Genomic DNA, 20,335 nt, shown 5'->3' with positions numbered 1-20,335 from the left:
ACAGTATGACTTTTCTCAGCTTGGGTTTGCGGGCTTACTTACGCAGCAGAATAATAGATATGTCCTTCCCTCTGGTTAGGAGGGCCTGGCTGTAATCTGTAACTTGTCTTGGTTTACTCCAGAGCGTAAGGAACTATGGAATTAGAGCTAAACCACAAACAGCCGCAGGCCCCAGCTGCAAGGGTCTGTTTCTGGCAGTATTTGAAAAGATGCGTGGAGCACATATGAATCAACTTCTGGTACTGTTGATCAGTAACAGAATTTTAATGTTGCATTTGAAACATTTCTGATGAGTGTGCTAGGATTTGGTTGCCTTGCTGTCATAACTCCAGCAGCTCTTCTATCAGTAAGTGTGGCACGTATCACGTACCTGCCGAACTGCCAACAGTACCCCTTGATAGCCCAATATGACATGTAACGAGGCCATGCACAGACACGGTCGAATATTCATAAAACACTGAATGAACACAGGAACAAACCTAATATTTAAATGCAACCTGCACTGAATTACTCAGAAGTGCCTCTGACCAAGATCTCACTCAAACAACAGGATCATACTGGCACTAGTAACAATGCCAGAGCAATGTGCTAGCATTTCCATCCAAACCCCATATGAAATAGCTGGCAAACCATTTGGAAAGTGCTCCAGGCTGAAGGACAGTGAAAGTGTTCCAGCTTTTCTAGAAAAAGTATGTCTATGCATGTATACACATGTGCACACATGCATACACACAAACTCACAAATATGAGTATGTGTATTACCTTGCTGGTTTGTAAGCAGACACAATTCTCACTTCAATCAGTTATGCCAGTTATAAAATCAGGCAAAGAGGGCTATTAGAACTGTGTGATATTTAAATTCACAAGGACTATGTGAACTTCTCCTCTTTCCACATAGCCTAGTTCAAGAAAGTTCCCATTTCTCAAAGTTTGGTTACCAAATACTTTCAACAGACATACAGAAATCCCACGTATTTTGCCTAGTTTCCACTGTAAAGTCGAGACCAGAGTTACACAGGCTGTCACTGAACATCCACTGAATGTCTGGAACAATAAAACAGCCAAAGGTTGGTGCATATTCAGCCCAAGATTGCTGAAAGATTGCTTATAACGAGCATGAACATTGTAAAAAGTTTTGTCTTGCTTGCATTTAGTTAACTTTAAAATGTATTAAAACAATTACTGATACGTTTAATGGAGACAGAAAAATCAGTTCAGTTCTGAAAGTTAAAAAAAGAATGTGTAAAAACATTTGTTTATGCTAACATATTAGTTACACACAGAAAACATTTCCTCACACTCCTTCCTCATAGCATGCATTTAAAGAACTGCCTGTCTGGGAGGCAGTTGACAAGTTACCTTACTGGAATTAGTTCAGCTTGACAGAAAAAGTTCAGAATCAAAGCACCATAGCTGTGGCAACGCCCTAGTGAGCATTTTTCACTCATAGTAAGAGGAAGAATATAGCCGCTACCATACTGCTGGAGACAGACCCAGCGGACAGATGCAGCTTGAGTGGCTTCAGCAGAAAAGCCCAGTACACTGCCTATGAAATGAAGGAGGTATTCGGAGGTATATGCTAACTTGGTTGAAACAGATTAATTAGCAAGGATCAGAGTCAAGGTCATATTTTATTCCATTTCAAGTATTCCATTATGGAGCCTTGTTTTTTTTTGTTGTTTTTTTTTTTTTTTTTTAAACTATGCAGCTATTGTAGCCAAAATTGGCCAACTTGACTTTAAGCACATGCAACGTGCTTGAGAAAAAAACAACATGTTGCATTTGAAGACAACTTGACCATTTGTCCTTAGATCTCTCAATCTTATAAATGATACTCTCTTGGCTACAAAAATTCCCAAATTTCCATACTGCAGCCAACAGCAGCCACACTCTGGCACAAATTGGTCCTTTATTCATGCGGCAGAGACAGCTGGAAATAAATAACTCCATTGTTTTCCACTGGTCCAGCCACATCATAGAAAATTTCAGTGCAGCTGTGAGAATATGGGTCATTAATTAAGAGCCAATACAGAGCCAACAGGCCTTGCAGGGCTCTGAACATTGCTTGTGGTAAGCTTTTCCACAAACAACCTCTTCAGTGTAACTGCAAGTGTAGAGACAACACCCTGCAAAGCAGAAAACTTTGTCCTCCTACACTTTTAATCCCCCAAATTATTATATTTTTTTCTTCTTAAGCAGGCCAAGCTATTCTTGTTACTCCAAGAAAAACTGCTCTGCTGCAGGGAACACTGCTTTCTCTGACCAAAAGGTGCTTGTATATAACCCAAACAGCAACTCACTATGAAAGCCAACATCTGGTATGATTAAAGTTAATTCACTCAAGTTCACAAGCCCTTTTAGAGCTGCTTTTAAAAAAGCACTTTAATGAAACAATACATATGTTCTCAAGCTGAAAGAAGAACTGCTTTAGGTCTTCTGGTAATTTTTCTTCAAGAAGTAGATTAGATTATAACTAAACAAAACACCACTTCTCTTAAAGGCCATGTTCACACTATCATAAGAACATGTTTACAGATAGCCATCACTTGTGCATACTCCGCTACTCATCTGTCCTCCCACTGTGCAGATTAAAAGCGGAGTCCATGTCCTGCGTACATGCTGGCATGGATTGTTAAGATTGTTTATGTACTGTGTGTGTGTGTATACATAAAAATACTATGGAATATCTCAAAGCAAGTTTTTGACTTTGTTCATATGAAATAACTCTGAACATAAGCTGAAAAGCACTGAAAAACTTTGCTGGGATATGCGACACTTCCAATGGCTGCAGCAGTAGGTGCAGTGGTGTACTCTGGGCATGGGTACTTTGTTCTTTCTTTAAAATGCTGTATCACAGCCTCTGGAGCTATAATCACGTGATTGGCTCAGACCAGATGTTCAGTCACAGCTTTCAATACAAAGAATATTTATACAAGCAGTGGGAGCAATGAAGGTTGGTTTCCAAAGTTTGGGTCTCATGGATGAATTTCCAGGTGTGTCATGAGAAGTATATTTGCCAACATTTGAAATCAAAAGAGGAGGAGAGGCACCAGGCCTGGATGTGTCCTTCAGCATCTGCCAAGGTGATCGTCCTAGTGGGCCCACCAGTCTCTCAGAGCAGCAAGACTGTCTCTGCAAAAGCAATAGCCCTTGCCTGCTCCCATGCCTGGATCCCCAAAGGTGTTAGCACATCCACACAAACTTATCATCAGAAGAGGCAGAGCTCAGAGACAGCTGGAAGCCAGGAGCCACTGCACCACAGAAGTGCCACTGAGCAGCTACTGGGGGCATCCCATCACTGTGAGAGGGTATCCGCTCACTTGCCTCTGCAGGAGGCCTGAAAAATCATGCCCCAAACTCCTCAATGGTTCACTAGCCAAGGAAGTAGAGTTGAGCTGTCCTGCAAGGCATAAGCTCTGGTGATGGCTCTTCTCACACAAAGGCCATTTGTCACTTCCCTTGCCACCAAACATTCCCATGTGTTTACCTAGGTTGTACTTGCACTGAAGCCTTTGTAGTGGGAACAAACTCCTTTCCACCCATGCAAAAGGTGGCCAGAATTTAATATTTTTGAGCCCAAATCCCCTCTGCCAAGTCTGGCTGAAATTGGCCAACAAAGTCAAAGGTTAGTGAGCAAGGTGGGGGCTGGAAGAGAGAAGAAAGCAAGGGAAAGCACAGTTACATAAGCTCTATTTTCAGAGGAAGAGAGCCTGACTGAAAAGCCATTCTGCTCTTCCAAGTTTTGCTACAACAAGCTTGGGATCTTCCTAAATTCATTTTTATTTTAATACATTTTACTCAAGTGGATTCTTTTTCCTCTCTCTCATGTCAAAATGAGATTACAATTAACTTTGCATATAGTTAAAAGCCAGAAAAATCTCACATTAAGCATGCTGCCCTAAATACAGTGTCCCATGACAGCAAGAGACTTTGTGTCAAGATTTAGCTGAGGTAATTCCAGCTATTGTTGGTTCATGTCACTATCTTAATACTGCTTCAGTGATTACGCCTATATCTAGTAACTACATACAGCAGCACCTCCAGAGGGTTTAAATGCATTTGATCACCAAGTTCTCATGAAAGGGAAGGCAGAATCACTTTAGGTTGAAACCACAGCACAAGGCCCCACGGGACAGAGTAATCAAGACCAAATGTTTGTTTTCCTTGAGTCACAGAAGTCTCCAAGAACCAGAGAGTCAGGAACTAAATGTAATTATCTTTGTAAACCAAATTGCTACGTCTCTGGGAGCCCTTCCCTAAAGTTTCTAACATCTTTATCTAAAATAAAGCTCAGTGTGTGTTTTTTTCTTTTTTTTTTAATTGGCACAAGGCTATAAAACACATAGATTTGTCACTCCCTTTCATTTTTATGTATTTATATCCAAGCCTGATAGGAAAAAAAGTCTGAGTAAAACATGTGGACACTTGCACAGACTATATGCCATGTTCATATACACATCTCAAAGTCAGTGTTTCATATTTTCATTAAATTCAAAATGAACAGTGTATTAACTTCAAGCTTATTGTAAGGCTTGGGTAGAGGATTTATCTAGGACTTCCTCCCCTTCCCTCCCCCCAAAACCCCCACATGTAGTGATTTTTTTTTGTGACATTTTTTGCATGCACTGGAGTAGGAAAGCAGAAATCTCAAAGGGGCTTTTTTTAAGCAAAAATATCAAACATTGCTTTTGCTCTGGGCAGAAATATTTATCTTAGGGTTAGCTAAAGGTGTAATAATAATGCTCATATCTCTGTTAGTAAAAGACAAAAATGGAATAGAAACTGAGCAGTAAAGTAAGTATTAAAAATGTGGTTAAAGCTCAAAAGGGGAACCAGAGACTCACAGATGTTAAACTGTTGAGGACAACCACAACTTTGCCTTTTTAGCCATCAAACACCAACTGCATGCCAACTGCATGACTGCAATAATGAAAATTTGAAGGGACACTCTGAAAAGGAGAGGTGTGGATTTGCAGCTACTGAGAGAAGACATCAAGATTAACCCTCCACCCCTACCCACACACTCAGTGGGAATACATTGCCTTATCTACACCGGAGGAAAAAGTGAAAGGTGCAACTGTTACTAGAATGAGAATTTCAGTATTGAGCTTTGTATGAAATGCAGCCAAAATAGTTGTTAGAACCCAAAGACTGAATGACTGTATCATCCCCAGTAAACCTTTGCTGGAACCTGAGAGTAAGTAGCTGCGTTTGGGACTGTCTGATGAAAGTGACTCAGTATGATTCTAACTAGCTACTCTTAAACATTTAAATAACTGTGCAATGAATGTAATAGTTATGGAAGCTAATAACAATGACAAAAACATTCAAGACCAAACATTCTTACAGGGAAGGAAAACCAGGCTGACCAAATAATGAAACTAAACTTTTTTGTAAAGCTTGCAAAAAGGATCACTCTTCTGAAAAAAAGTTTCCTTAGATTCTTCAACATGCACTTCTCAAGCAAATGAAAGAATTTTTGCCCACTAAAAAGGAAGAGCAGGATCCTGGCTAATTCACTGATCTTTCACTAAGATAGATTTGATACTTCTTCTGCTTATAGCCCTTATAAACTTCTACAAACGTGATCAAACTTTTGCTGGGTTCAGTTGGTTGGCTGCAGTGGGAGATACATTACTCAATTCTACTGCAATACTTAGGGCACACTTCCAAGAACATGGTGCTTTTTATACAAAGAGATAGTCAGAATAAGCATCTTGTAATTAGCACCATGTACAGAGATGAGATTGGCCAGAACATCCTAATAACATCTACTTTACTTAGGCAAAACTCTACAGCCAGGCAATACATTCCAAAAAGCGAACTAGAGGTATCACGGCCTTCACAAATGATGAGTTTTGACGCAGCGATTAATGAGAGAAAATATGGGCTTGTAGGGTCATGTTCCATCTCCCCAGCCCAGAGAGAAAGATCCTCACACTCAGACTACATCTGGGCTAGGAAGAGTGAGAGAATTTCCTACAGACTTCCCAAGCATGACTCCATCTAGGCACAACCTGGAAGTACCGTCATGTTCAGAGGGCTGGGGTCAGGAGAACAACACAGATGCAAGACATGAATCACAATGTGTTCAGGATAGAGATCAGATGCCAGACTGTGCTGTAGCACAAGCCAGCATGTATGGACATGGTCCTGCAGCCTGGGGCATCAACAGGTTTCAGTGAGACCCCTCTGTTTCCTTGAAGCTTTTCCTTACACCTCCTAGTGTCTGTTTAAGACCTGCTCTTCTTACACAAGCTCATCTTGACTTTCTTAACTGGTACCAAAACTTATTACAGAAACTGGTCAGAGATAAGGCTGTGCAGTAGAATCCTAGCTTTCCACTGAGCTACTGGCCTTCACCAGAAGTAACTCATTCCCTCTGCAGTCACTAATCACTCTTTTGAGAGAACCAGAATAGGTATCAGGAATGATGCAGACACAGCTCATTTCATTATGGGCCAATCACATTAACTCAGGGTCCCTTCCAAGCTTTTTTTCCTGATACTGTGACTGCATTTCCTTAGAGAACTGCAGCCTTTACCTTTGGAAAACATGCTCATAGCAGGAATCACATATGTTTTTAGCTTTTCATAAACTCTTTTGTGGGTATGCTGTGCTTGTTTTAACTGTCTAGTTTTCTTCACTGTATTTAGAGATAAAAGCAACTATAAAACAGTACTATACATTACAAAATATTGAATAAAAAGCACCTTTTGTTGCATGAATCTGGAGGTACCATAAAACATTCAAAGCTATTAAAATGGGGGGTTTTTTTGATTGGCATGTCTTAAAATGTATTTTAGTGGATCTGAATTTTAAATGTATTTGAATGTTATTGGTTCACAACTGAATGTGCAAAAAAGCTCACACTTCTGCAACTCACTGGAAAAAAAAAATTCAGCCACTATCACCAGACAGCCAAGTCCACAAGCATAATCTAGTACTATCCTATGTTTTTTCCTCACTTTGCTGAATGAAACCTGTTATGCATGGTGGCATCACTTCTACTAGATTAAGGAAGCCACCTTAGAACGCGTCATTGTGGCCCACACACTTTCTTCCAGCTGTAGCTCACTGAGCAGTATAAAAGTGCTCACCTTTGTAAGTCATTTAACATATAATGGTTTTCCTTTTGGATGTGGATCTAAAACCACATTGCTAATTTTGCATGTAGTGAAAATAGAATGTAATGATAGGTCTTATATTTATTTCTTTTTAAAGAACATTGCAAAGTTCACATTGCATGAAATAGGCGTTGTCCATGTATTCTTTAAAACTCAACCCTGGCTATGAAGTACATCTAAAACTTGAGTGGGATGATCATCATTTTTAACCTGACACCAGAAAACATAATAAGATCAGTCCATTTATCTAAAATGAACTGAAAGAGTTAAATTACTAATAAGCTGAATTTTATTTAAAAGTTTTGAAGGTATGAATGGCAACAAGCAATTGCAAAACAATGCACACACCCACAAAAAGCTATATGCAGAACCTGGACACAAATTACAGACAAAAATCTTCATAACTTCCATTAGACTAAAGTGGCATATTTTCTGCTGGATTACCTTTTAGCTCCTTCCAAAAAATTGTATTATTTGAAACTTCTGGATGATTGAAATAATTCAGTAGATGTAATTAGAGTGGAACAATAGCAAGAATTAAAAAAATAAAATAAAATAGCTCTCCTTACAATTCTTCCCCTTGTATTGCTAAAGCAGGTCTAAACTAAGACTCTAAGGCCTTTATTTTAAACATTTTCCCTTATCCACCTGCCCTCCTCAGACCTAATACTCACACCCCCCTCCCCCCCCAATACCAGTTCCCATGCCTAGTTTTGCCAGTACAATTGTTTGTCTGGCAACACAATGAACCATTTAAGTTAATCTTAACACCGTTTTTTTTTTTTTCAGCAGTGTAGTTTAAGTCAGATCAGTTCCCCTCCTCATTTTAATTTTTCTACGGGTTCATTTTTAACCTAAATCAGTTTGCCACATGGGCACACAAGAGCTGCAACACGCTCACAGGCTGAAGAGTTGGGGGTGTAGAGAAGATGGTTAGGATTGTTTACATGGCATTGCTACCAGAAGAAATGCTTTCACAGCAACCCCTTCACACATCAGCTGTAGGATTGAAGAAACTGTTTTGAGTAATTTTTTTTTTTTAAAAACATCTCCATTCAGTCAAGCAAACCTGAAGTATTTTTGACATTTGAGAAGCTGTGGCTAATTAAATTACAAGGGGTACTATACCTTCTAGCAAATCTAATAGTTAAGCCCACCTTATGAACAAGCTAATTCATGGTATTTCTAACACAACCCATGGAATAAAAATACACAAAATATGCAGGAGGATTTTGCTAGATTTCAACTATCCAATTGCTCTCTTGAGCTAAATCTGATATAATTACTACCACTAGGGATGATGGCAAAAGCTTCCAGAAGCTGAATTTTCATATGTCCAGGCCAAGCAGCCAACAACCTAAAAATGGTTAGGACTCTTCACTTTTAATGAGTCTCCTCCTCCAGGTACCTTGAAGACCACTCTAAATAATTCCTCTCACCTCTGTCTTCCCACTCGCTCACATTTAAAGTATCACCGTATCTTCTAGGCTAAAAAGTGTTCCACATCCAGCTTGCATATGGTCCTCCAGAACAATCCAAGTCACCAGTCTGTCCAAGTCATCCATTCTGTCTTGCCCTCTTACCAGCAGGGTACCTGGAAACAGGCTGTGGGCTGCATGGATTGCCCTTGTGGCAAGAATAGCAGCCTCCTCTCAGCCACCAGTTTCCTTTTTATCTCTCTCCCTGCCATCATTCCTATGCAGCATGAATGTACTATGCATACAAAACAGCTGTTCGGTACTTCCTAGGAGCACCAAATTTATTACATGTGTACAGATTAACTTTGCCAGACCCAGACCTGTGCAATTCACCCAACACTCCAAGAAGGGTAAGAGGCTTCCTAGGGGAGCACAGCACCTCAAATCTGGATTGACCCAATATACCAGGTGCTCCTGGAGTGCTCTGGTCTTACTGCCCATGCACAGAACAGCATCCACAGCAAGCCTGACACACAGTGCAGTAAAAGCGACTGTATGCAGTCCTTGCTTACAAGAGAAAAGAGACACTGGGCCCAGCTGCATATACACAGCTTGGAAGTGATGACGCACAGTGGCTTCCCATTCTTCATGCTGATGGTTTTGGACTGTACTCAAGAGGCAAACTTCCATCTCTCACTTAGGGTCTGGGCTCTATCCTAGTTGCAAGGCACCCCTATATTAAGGCTTATTTTTGTCAGACCTGGCACATATCACCAAGAGGGCGGGGGGGGGGGGGGGAAATCACTGGAATATGGTACTGCCATGTAATATTTTGCAGTATTAGACATGCACGTGACAGCCCAGACAGTTTTGATGCAAATGTCTGTATGTGATAGGATGAGCAAGTGGTTGGTATCCATTAGTGTACTGCAGTCCACTTTCTGCTAGCCCTCCCCTCCCACACATTAGGAGATTTTCAACTACCTTGGGCTAGCTTTCTGCTTTTGAGGGACCTTAAACCATTCCTACTAGCTGATATTCCATGCAGTGTCTGGAACTATAAAAAGTGCACATAATAGAAAAACAGTATCACGCTGCCCATGTAGGAAGATCATCAGCTCTTCAACAAATGTTGATGTCTTCCCTGAGCTCACTTTGTACCTGCAAAGGCAAATAATCAACATGAGACAGCTGGTAAGTATGGCAGTGTGCCCAAAGCTCAAGGTTAGCAAATTAGTCACTGTTGGACACGCTTTGTGAAAAGCGGAATGCACCCTTGTTAGCTACATATGACAAACAGAGTAGGGGTAGCTTGTAGTCACAACTTATTTTGCTTGTGTGCCAGTGTGTAGGAACCAGAAAGGTTGCCTATCTTTACCTTCCCTCCCCATTCCATCTCCAGACTGTCCCAGGTCTTGAGTATTTTCCAGCTAACTTGCAAACCACTTAACTATTCTCAAGACTGTTAGTATAGACCACCTCTTCAACTACTGTCCAAACAGCAACAGAATTACCATTGAAATTATACTTGGCTGGCTAAAAACTAGAGAATTTGCTTCCTGCTCTCCCATGTTATAAGGATGCAAAGGCAAAACAAGGGTTGATGGTTGGGAAAAAGCAGCAGGAAGAGAACCAGAACCACTGATGCCTGTGGCAGCTCAGGACAACCTGGGAAGACCAAATCATGATGGACAGCTTGTGCTATGAAACCGCTGTTTTGATGACTTGTCTCTGCTTTCCTTAGTGCTGCCTAATCTCTGCTGCAGCCTTACGCAATCTCCCTTTTGTATAGCCAGAAGTGTGGAATCTGATCCCATCCACCACGGAGGTAAAGCCACAAAAGGGCTTCACTAAGTAAAAGGACAAAATCCAAAGAAGTTAGCTTGAGGTACATCTTGACTGCCACTTCTTAAGGCACACAGGCCTTAAAAAATCAACTTCAGAGATTGTGAGCAGATGTCCTTCCTTTCCCTAATATTTACCTGTTATACATACGGTAAGAATTTTATAATGACAACAGAAACTTTTTTTAACTCAATGGCATGGGTAAAATTTTCAGAAAGGAGTCCATTCTTTTTAAAATTAAAACAGAAGTCAATGTATATGCCTTTAAGTATTCTGTCAGTGTTCAATGGGGTTTTGAACAATGTACCATCAAGAACTTGTTGCCTGAAAACTCATTCTCAGTCATCCCTTCACCCCAAATAACTAATCAGTGGTTATAAAATATCATGGAGAACACACAAGCACCACAAGAGAAGCCAATCGTTAATTAGCTATTTCCCAGCACGTTCCAGTGCGAGACTGTGAGCAGTATTTAGACAAGGAATAGAATGAAAAATAAATAAAAAACAAAAGTATCAGCTTTCATAATGAACTAAAGAAAAGTTAAACAAGGAAGTATATATTAGAATATTAGACAGTTAACAGTTAAATGCTTCACAAAGCTGTAAATACTCAAGCTTTGTTATTCTCATCTACTACAAGTGTTGTTTTAAAATTCCATCATATATACAAAGATTACCCAGACACTAAGATGTTTCCATTATACATCAATAAAACAAATGCTTTTGTCTTTGTGTCTTTCAAAATAAATCATACCAGTAGTGTTGCATAGGCAATACAGCACATTGAAAGTGTTGCGTATTCATCACTCGGGTCATGAAACTTATTGTCCTTTCAAACAATATACAATAAAGTTGTCACAACACTGAAGTCGAGCAAGATTTAAGAAAACCCAATGGCTGTAGCAATGCTTTTTTGTTTTCATACACTTGCTAGTTCAGTCCTGCCTTCCTAATTTTCTGAGCTGAGGGCAGCAGAGAGGTCACTGGCACGATTCTGCCTTCCAGCCTTCCATATGCACAATGAAAACCAATGACAGTTAAACAGCCCAGTTCTCTTTAAGTCTTAATTTACTTTGAACTTATTTGCTTGAGTAATCTTAAAATTTGTTTATACTAAACTCTGAACATATATATCTCATACTACACTGAACAGTTTCCTTTCCGTCACCATTTAATTTCCAGTAGCATTGCTTGCTTTCTCCTAAAATACTTAAGTCATCTTACAATAAGTCCTCAGTTAAAAATTCATTTCACATTTCCATTTGTTCTTCCTCTGATACCTATAGAGGAAAAACTAGACAGTATAATTGGCAGTCCTACTCTGTATCTCCAGATGCATTCCTTGCCCCCATCTGCTGTGCACTGCTCACTTACCGTTCCTCCTGCTGGCTCATTCTCCCAGTTGCTTCCCACGTTAACTGGTCTTGCTCCTGAAACCCTTCTGTGCTTTGCATAATTTTTCCAGCACTGCAGAAGCATACTAATAATGTTTCCACATATGAAAACTTTCATCCTTTTTTCTTACCTTCTACTTCTCCATTTCTGTCTCTGAAGTTCAAGTTGACTGAAGTGTACTTATCTGAAGTGTACACTATCTGAACTTCACCTATGACACCCTTCCACCATCTCCATTCCACATTTCTTCTTTCTTCCTAATGCCTAAGACTTAACTCTGTCCTGCATTGCTATTGGTGCTCAGTGCTATTAATTCACTCCTGCACTCATCTCCTTTGCTGCTGCTTCTCTCACTTGCTCCTTCAGCATCTCCATTAATAATTTCAAATACTTCTTTTTTCCTTTGTCTGGAGACTTCCTCCTATTTTCCTCAGGCATATCACCTGCAGTCTCCTACTCCTAAATTAAAAAGTGAAATAAGAAATTGAGTGCTCTTCCTCCCACTTGTCCCCTCAGCTTTTTCCTTCCAGCAGCCTGTCAACATCTCAAACCTAAGGGGAGCGTGGGGGGTGCAACCCCCAAAGATACCCATCTTTCCTGTTGTGCATATAGGCGCTCTAGCACTCTAAAATTATTCATCCTACCCTCACAAAGTCTGTATGTGAGACTTCTTTCTTAAAGATTTAAGCTTGTCCTCTTCTTTTTCCCCAACTACCAAGCCACTTGTTATTATTGTATTTAGGACAGATGCAAATATTTCTCCTTTCCAGTTAGCTGAAATTTACCTAAATCTCTCTACAATAAATCTTCTCTCAGAAGTCAGTCTTCTTTCATTGTCTGACATACTCTCCCAGAATCCCACCCCAGAGTTACTTCTCCAATCTGCCTGTCCTGCTCATGCCCTTCTCCATTTCCTCAAAGTTCTGTTCCAAAGCCGGCGTCATTCTTGATGCTTCATTTATTTCTTCTGAACCTATCTTTTCTCTATGCCACACAATGAGTCACCCAGCCACTCAAAGCCACCTTGCCGCTCCAGCAGAAAAACTTCCAAGAAATTCTTTACCAGACCTCCAAAGAAGTCACATTGCAGTATTCCACAGTCCGAGGCAATAATCACTGTGAAGCCTCAGTGATCTTCCACATTGCCAACATCACAGTACTGTTCCACAATACAGAGTATCTTATCTAAGAATATATGTGGTAAAGAACTGAAACCACTAAACTGTGAGAAGCAGAAAAGATATATTAAGTACCTTTGTATGTTTGTTAAGTGACAAATGGAAGAGCAAAAGAAAAAAAAAAGGAGGTACAATGGTAAGCATCATATCCATTAATTCTGTCATTTTAACACTGCATCTGTGGTGTATTTAACAATTCAAACACAGAAGTAATAACAGCGTACCTTTATTTTAACATGTGCACTGCACTGATGCAGCAGATACAATGCCAGCAATCTTCTCTTTGCACAAACTCCTACCAATCAAGTCTTTAAATTTTTAAATCGCATTTCTAGGTGGAAGCAGCATTTAGTGCAAAGAATAACTGAAAAAAAACCTCATGTCAACCACTTCTTGGAAATTGTTTGCATACACAGTGTGGCAATCATAGCTATTTCCCAATTGGTCTTAAACATGAAAAACTGATCAGCTATTGCAGTTTGCTTTTGAAAATTCTAGCACAATTTTTTTTTAAATTTCTACTACAGCAACAAATAAATAAAAACTGACAATTCATATATATTTCCTCAGAACCAGTTCAGCAACTTAAAAAAATAAGATAGCAATGTTCAGTGTTTGCTGAATTGCTTTATACTACATCTATCACTTTAAAAGAAACTACATGAAAAATTCTGAAGAAAAAAAGTAATTTCTCAGTCTCTCTTTACACTGTAACAACTGAAAAGGAAAAATTTCCAAGCACTGCTGCCTCTCACCTACCAGCAACCTAACCCACCAAATTCGGGTCCCCTGTTCATTCAGGGAACAGATTACAGAACATTCCCCTATCCCAAAATCTTTGTGTTCAGGCAGCTTTGTGCATCTAAGCAAAACAAAAGTGCTAGCCTTGGTACAGCAAGCCAACAACTGTATTAAACCACCTTCCAGTTCACAAGTTAAAAAAAAAAAAAAACCAAAACAACAACAACAAAAAAAACCTACCACCCACCCATTTGTTGCACCTGATTTCTATCTATCAAGCTTACTCAGGAAATCATATCCTGTAAGCCTTGTCATAGTGAACACCTGTGTGCTTAACACTACCTACATGAGTAATCACACACAGAATTAATGGGAGTAATCATGCACGCAAAGTTAAGGATACACACAATTGTCTATAGGACATGTGCATTAATTTGCACCCTATACAATATATTGATTGTAGTTCCACATCATAAATGAGCAGTTACTACTAGGTCATAGGCAATAGTTTCAATGTATTTTCTGGTATGGATACAACAGCTAAAACACTTGGGGAAATGCAAGACTGCTCTCTTGCTTAAGAGGGAGGCTCTGCTCTTTGAAGTAGTTATGGATACACAGGTCATAGAACAACTGGGCCCAAGGTATACTGAAGAATTAACATTGACTGCAATCATTTAAAATAGTAAGAATGAAGAGTAATTCTCTTAGTGCTCCAAACTGAAAGCAGTTTAACAGCACAATTGTACATGCGAAAATAATTATACACCAAATATAGAGCAAATTTTTGCAAGTCTTCCAATAGCACTCTGAAAATCTAAACGGCCTACTCAGATTTCATCATCAGTTTATATGTGGGACACAGTAAGATAGTTCTTTATTCATTACTTAATACAGATCCTGGGTGTGTGTTTTTGTTTGTTTTCATCAACAGTATCATTTTGGTTCAGAATTAGAGTGTTTAGGGAATAGTGCACTTTTTATTCTATCTTGGAAATGTACAGAAGGGTTATATTTTTCCTGCCTCCTTTTAAGTGGGATCTCTTAAACACTTAAAGCATAAGTTTTAGTTAGTAAGTAACACATTCTTACAAAAATATAACTTTTCAGACAACATGAAAAACAGTTAAAGAAAAATGTTTTACCTTTCAGAACAAAAACTACAATGCAACCTATCTTCCAGTGAGTTTTAATTTGCAGTGAAGCTAATTGAGCAAAAGCCCTGCGCAACATAGTCAGTCTGCAGCAATACCACCAGGACTTACCCTACTGAAGTAAACATATTTGCTCCAAATCATTCAAGAAATACTGGTGCACATGAATCTAGATCACATCCACTTTTCTCTTCCCTCCTAAGTGACTTTTCGTTCTTCAAGAACCTAATGCTTCCCATAAGGCTGAGGAGTATATGACCCCAGGAACCTCATTACACTCAGTTTCTTGCATTATGGTGGGACGAAAAAAATTTGGCATTAATTTTTATGTTGATAGAGTTCAAAGTGCCTCTATAACCTACTGTTAAATCCATATTAAAACCCAAATATCAGTATGGCCACTAAAGAACACCATGAGGCAAAAGGTCAAGGATTCTTCTCCTGCAGAAGAGATTTACAGCAATATGATGAATGAAACTAGAGTAAATCAACAAAATTCAAGATTAGCTTTCTTCCCTTTTTAATGAAGGATTTGGGGTATACTTTCACAAGATTCCCCCCCCCCCCTTTAAGTTATGTCCTTCTTCTCTATATGGAAGCACAGCAATGTTTGTTTGAAAATTATAACCAAAAAAACCCCACCCCTCTATCCTTGAAAAGCACCATAGATAAAAATCTGATGGGAAAACAAAACAGAAAACAAAAACTCCATGGACCACCCTCAGGGATGAAATGCTAAAGATGTCTTTTTTTAATCAATCAGTTTGTGAAGATCTACAAAAAATAAAAAGGATCACATTCTAAAGGTTCAGTGCATTCAGCAGCTATATAGTTTTGCTGCTTATTCCTCTTTAAGTTGACTTTCAAAAATAACACCCTAGCTCATCAAAATATACATTTTCCATTTGCTTTTAAATTAAAATAATAATAAAAACATTTAAAGAATTCACAATCAATAGCATGACTAAGTTTCAGGATCATCTACAGCATATAATTTAAAGGTTCAAGATGCCAATATGCAGCACGTGGGAGGCCTATATGCTCCATGCAGCATGTACGCTTAGGATAATCTTGAATGATCTTGATGTTCAGACTTCCATTTGTTTCTTCCAAATAGTGTAGAATACCCATCTAGAAAAAATGAGCAGTCAAGGAAAAAAGAAAAAAAAAATGTGTGTAGTACATGGTTAAAGTGGAAGTAGCTCTTTTCACTTGCATTTCAATTTTGGAAACTTCTAGTAGCTTGTAACGATGGAGTAGATAAAAATCTCAAAGTGAAATCTCTCTGGATCTTCTTTTTTTGCTCAACAACTCAAAAGAGCACCGCATTTTCACTGAAATTGAAGTCCTTTGCAAACCTATTGATTCTAATCCCTACTGCAGAGTCAGGCTGTGCATTTTGCATTGCAACCACTGAATGAACTACAGAAACAAACTGGAAGGAGCAATCAGAACTCCAGGTCTTTGATCAGGCATCCACCGAGTTGGGATTCCTCTGGCTCATCTTCTTGATTGTAAAGTGGCAAGTTTGAAGAGGAAAGTGACCTCCAGCTAGCTAATTTGCAGGCATGATCAGATGCAATACTGAGATGCTCAGTAGCAGAACACTAAGTGTACAGGTACTTTACTGGGCAAAGATTTAAGTGTCTACTGTCTCTTAAATGCCTCAGTAAGGCATCTTGAATGCTCCCTTAAACAGACATATCTGAATTTTGCCTAAGTTTTTCTATGAGCTTCTGTGGTGTTGGCCTTAGGCCCCTAAACACTTTTTAATAAGTGGTCCTTTGTGTTGCCTAGACGTGGAGCCGCAAGCAAGTAACAGAGCTGCTGGCAGCTATGACTGCACTCTAACCACATGCCACCCCCTCTTGGTGCAGAGGAACCCAGCTTCAGCACAATCCTACAGTAGTTATGCCCAAACCAAGGTTCCCTGGCAGCCTGGATAACTGATCCTCAAGAGATCCCAGCTCTCTTGTCATTCTGGGCATATGAAAGAGGATAGAGCTACCTAATTCCTGTTGCTTCCTGAGGAGCAGACAGGAGGATGAGACATGAACATCAACTTTGTTTTTAGAATTACAGAGACAGCTGCAAGTAAGGCACATTTTCTAGGATTTATAGATTAATATAACTGAAGTAAAACCACATAAAGAGATATGCTCTTCTGTTTACACAGTGAGGTCATATATGCTCCAGATGGGAGCCTGAATGTTCATCATAGGGTCCCAGTGGTGACCTCAGTGACACATATGCTTTCCTTAAAATAGTGAGTTAGCTTCTGTGTCGATAGCTACCTGAATTTCAGATGATCCCCACTGCAACACAGGTAAACACTGCTTTTGTGTGCAACTGTTACTTGGAATTCAAATTCTGGAAGTACGCAAAATAAGTAACAATAAAAAGCAATAACCCAGGTCAGTATTTTGATGCATTCAGGTACCCCTGCAGATAATTTTTGGTCAGATTATGAAAATTAATGTTTGCGTAAGTAAAAAAAATAGTTTGATGGCTCACAGGTTTCAAGAACTAAATGAATGTCACAATGTACAGAGAGAAACAGAAGACATCTTTTTAATTGTCACGATATTACTGTAAACAATTGCATTTCACAGTCACATGTGAAACAGCACTTAGGTATAATCTCCCATTCAGATGTATGATTCCTGTTTGGAAATCTCTTAAATTTTAAGAAAGGAGGTAACTTGTACTTGAAATGCAGGTAAAGGCACATCAGAGGTCTAAGACCAACTTGAAAAGAATAAACTAGGGTTTTGTTACTATGCATCTTACTTTGCCATGGGCTTATCTGAAGTCATCAAGATTATTTCCTCCTCTTTAATATTCTTATACATATACTGTTATCTCATAGGATGACAATGCAGTGAGAAACAGTGAACTAAAACCTGCCCTGTTTCTCTTTAAGAGCTGTTCACTTTTAACCTAACTATGCTTATTTAATTGCCAGTTTAAAAAAAAAATTTACTAAGAAATTTTCATATCTGTTAGCTTACTAGAGACACTTATTTTCCAAAGAAATGAAGTAGCATATCCTACTCAATTCATTTAGAAACATTTTGCCTATATGTGAATAAACAATGCAATAAATATTTAGAGAACTTCCTGAGAATGCATAATTCAAATCATTGTACGTGTTGCATTAAGGCATGGTATTTGTAATTAAAGACAATGATAACTAACCAAGTATACCTGCAATGTAAGCTACCAGAGTAAATAGCTTCATATCCACTTCACTTCACCCTTACTTTTTTGTCTTGGAAGTGTTTTCATATCAAATCTGAATTTCACTGAAGACCTGACAATAATGAGAAATAGAAGGAGCTTGTTCCTTCTAATAGAAGGAGCAGTTAGCACAGCCTCCAGAACAGAAGGCTATAACATTAGAAAGTATCAAGATTAGAGAGGTGGAAAAAAAAAAAAAAAAAAGAAAAAGGAAAAAAAAGATAAATGAGCACACAAAACAGAGGAAAGGTTGTGTCAGGGTTTCACAGGCCTAACATTATGAATAAGCAGATCCTGGAAAGATCTTTTCCGTCAGGAAATGGAGAGCTACAGCAGGCATTACCCTGTAGAGATAGTTCCAGGGAGATCACGCGGAAGTGGTATGCAACATCTAAGGCACATGGAGCCAGAACTATTCCATGGCAGATCAAAATGTCTTTCTAGAGCTAACGGCTTGAAGACACAACTTCTAACTCCTTGAGTAACTTATCTGTTGCCCATAAAGTGAAGAAATTCTACAGGAATATTTTCAGGATTGGGGATAAAAAGAAAAATAAGAAAGATTGGCAAGAAGTCCTTCTTTCACTTGTTGCAGAGAAATGTGTCTATCCCCTCCATTTAGAAGATTTTTTAGTAATGCTCATAATAATTTTTATGAATCTGGTTTTTTTTTCCATTAATATCTAGTTTGAGTCGTAAGGTCAGGAATAGAGCTATCACAGAATATCTGAAGATCTGGTTCATGCTACTCTATGAGATTAGTCTGTTTTTTCCATGAAAGAAGAGAAACAAGGCACAGCTCCGCCAGAACTCCCAGGCAGTATTACTCTCATCACAAAGATGCATTGTATAAACAATACACTTGGCAACATTCAAAAAAATTAAGCAAAACACGGCATAACCTTGAGACGTACTGAGCATTTCAGCACCTTTGAATTTATAGCACCTTTAAAAAATAAAATTACTGCAGTCATCACCTTCAGAATAAAACTACAGTCGTTCATTTACTATGAAAAAAACATTAATAGTCATCTGCCTTCTTGCACTCAAATTCATTACCTCCAAGCAGTCTAGACTCACTTTATTTGTTAATATGCACTCTCCACCCCTTTTAGTCTTTAAGGATACAATTCCATGTAGGAGGGAACGCATACAGTTTCTTTTGAAAATTCCACAGGGCAATAAAGCCTGCTGAGTTGTTCTTCATACAGAGTCAAGGCATCAGTCAGATTGATACAGTTTCCCTGAAGGAAAAAAGAAAAGTTCCAGTTGTAATCAAATATATAAGCAAAGTCACAGATGTATATATACATTTAGACATTAATGCAAGGCTCCATATACTTCAGAACCACATAAATCCTGTTCTCAACATTTAGTATTTACAAGACAAATATCAAACAGCTTGTCTTCATTTAGCCTACAGCAAACAGTAAATTGTATCTTTTCATGAAAGACTAAGTATGGGGGGGGGGGGGGGGGGAATTATCCATCTTCTCATTAGCAGAAACAGCCATTACATCAGGGCTTCCAGTTAAAACAGACCACCATGTGTTGTTTACCTATAACATCTACTCAATAACCATTTTCTTTATGTTTGCTTAAATATATTAGTAAACACTTATTACAACATCCAGACTTTCTCAATTATTTAACATTGCCCAGGTTTTTACAACATTAAAATGCAATATTAAAAAACCCGTAACCTATTCATGTTAAACTCATTCTTCCATATGACAAAACAAATCAGATTATGCCTAAGTTCTGCTGGCTGTAGGCCACACTGTTTTGAGTTGCTCCGTATCATGCTTGTGAAAAGGAAATGATTCCTATGATTTTTTTTTCTTTTCTTGGAACCGTGAGTGTCTAAGAATATCAGCAACATCCTTTTCTGAACAACAATGAAAAAAATTAATGCTTAAATGATCTTCTCTAACAGTGCAATAAGGAAATATTAGACATCCTGAATTCACAGTCCTTCCCATACAAGCAAATAAATATCTATCTCCCCCCTCTCCCCCCCTGCCAATCAAATAATTCTTGAAATACAAATTCTCTCAAGGATTATAATTGGAGAGAGGAGGAAAAAAAAAGAAGAAACTCCCATTTACAAGCACAACCTTGTCCAAAGCCAAGTAACAAGCAAGTTTTTTAATGTCCTTACAGGCAACTCATGTATTGAAAGCTCTAATAAGACATGTAACTATCCATATATACCTGGTACCATACCATACCATA

At 38.8% G+C, this 20,335-nt stretch overlaps 1 protein-coding gene across 1 annotated transcript in view; it reads right to left on the bottom strand.

Moving 5' to 3' along the window:
* Window positions 1-15,588: 15,588 nt before the first annotated feature.
* Window positions 15,589-20,335, bottom strand: part of SMS (spermine synthase) — a 61,958-nt gene continuing 57,211 nt past the window's right edge. Inside the window, exons 10-11 of the mRNA XM_067297197.1 lie at window positions 19,229-19,344; window positions 15,589-15,991 (exon numbers count right to left, since the gene is read on the bottom strand). Of these exons, the coding sequence (XP_067153298.1) occupies window positions 15,949-15,991; window positions 19,229-19,344 (159 nt within the window). The 3' untranslated portion in view covers window positions 15,589-15,948. The remainder of the gene's footprint in view (window positions 15,992-19,228; window positions 19,345-20,335) is intronic.

The sequence above is a fragment of the Apteryx mantelli genome, chromosome 1 (genome assembly GCF_036417845.1).
Source record: "Apteryx mantelli isolate bAptMan1 chromosome 1, bAptMan1.hap1, whole genome shotgun sequence".
Lineage (NCBI taxonomy): Eukaryota > Metazoa > Chordata > Aves > Apterygiformes > Apterygidae > Apteryx > Apteryx mantelli.
This window is presented reverse-complemented; position numbering and strand designations above follow the sequence as displayed.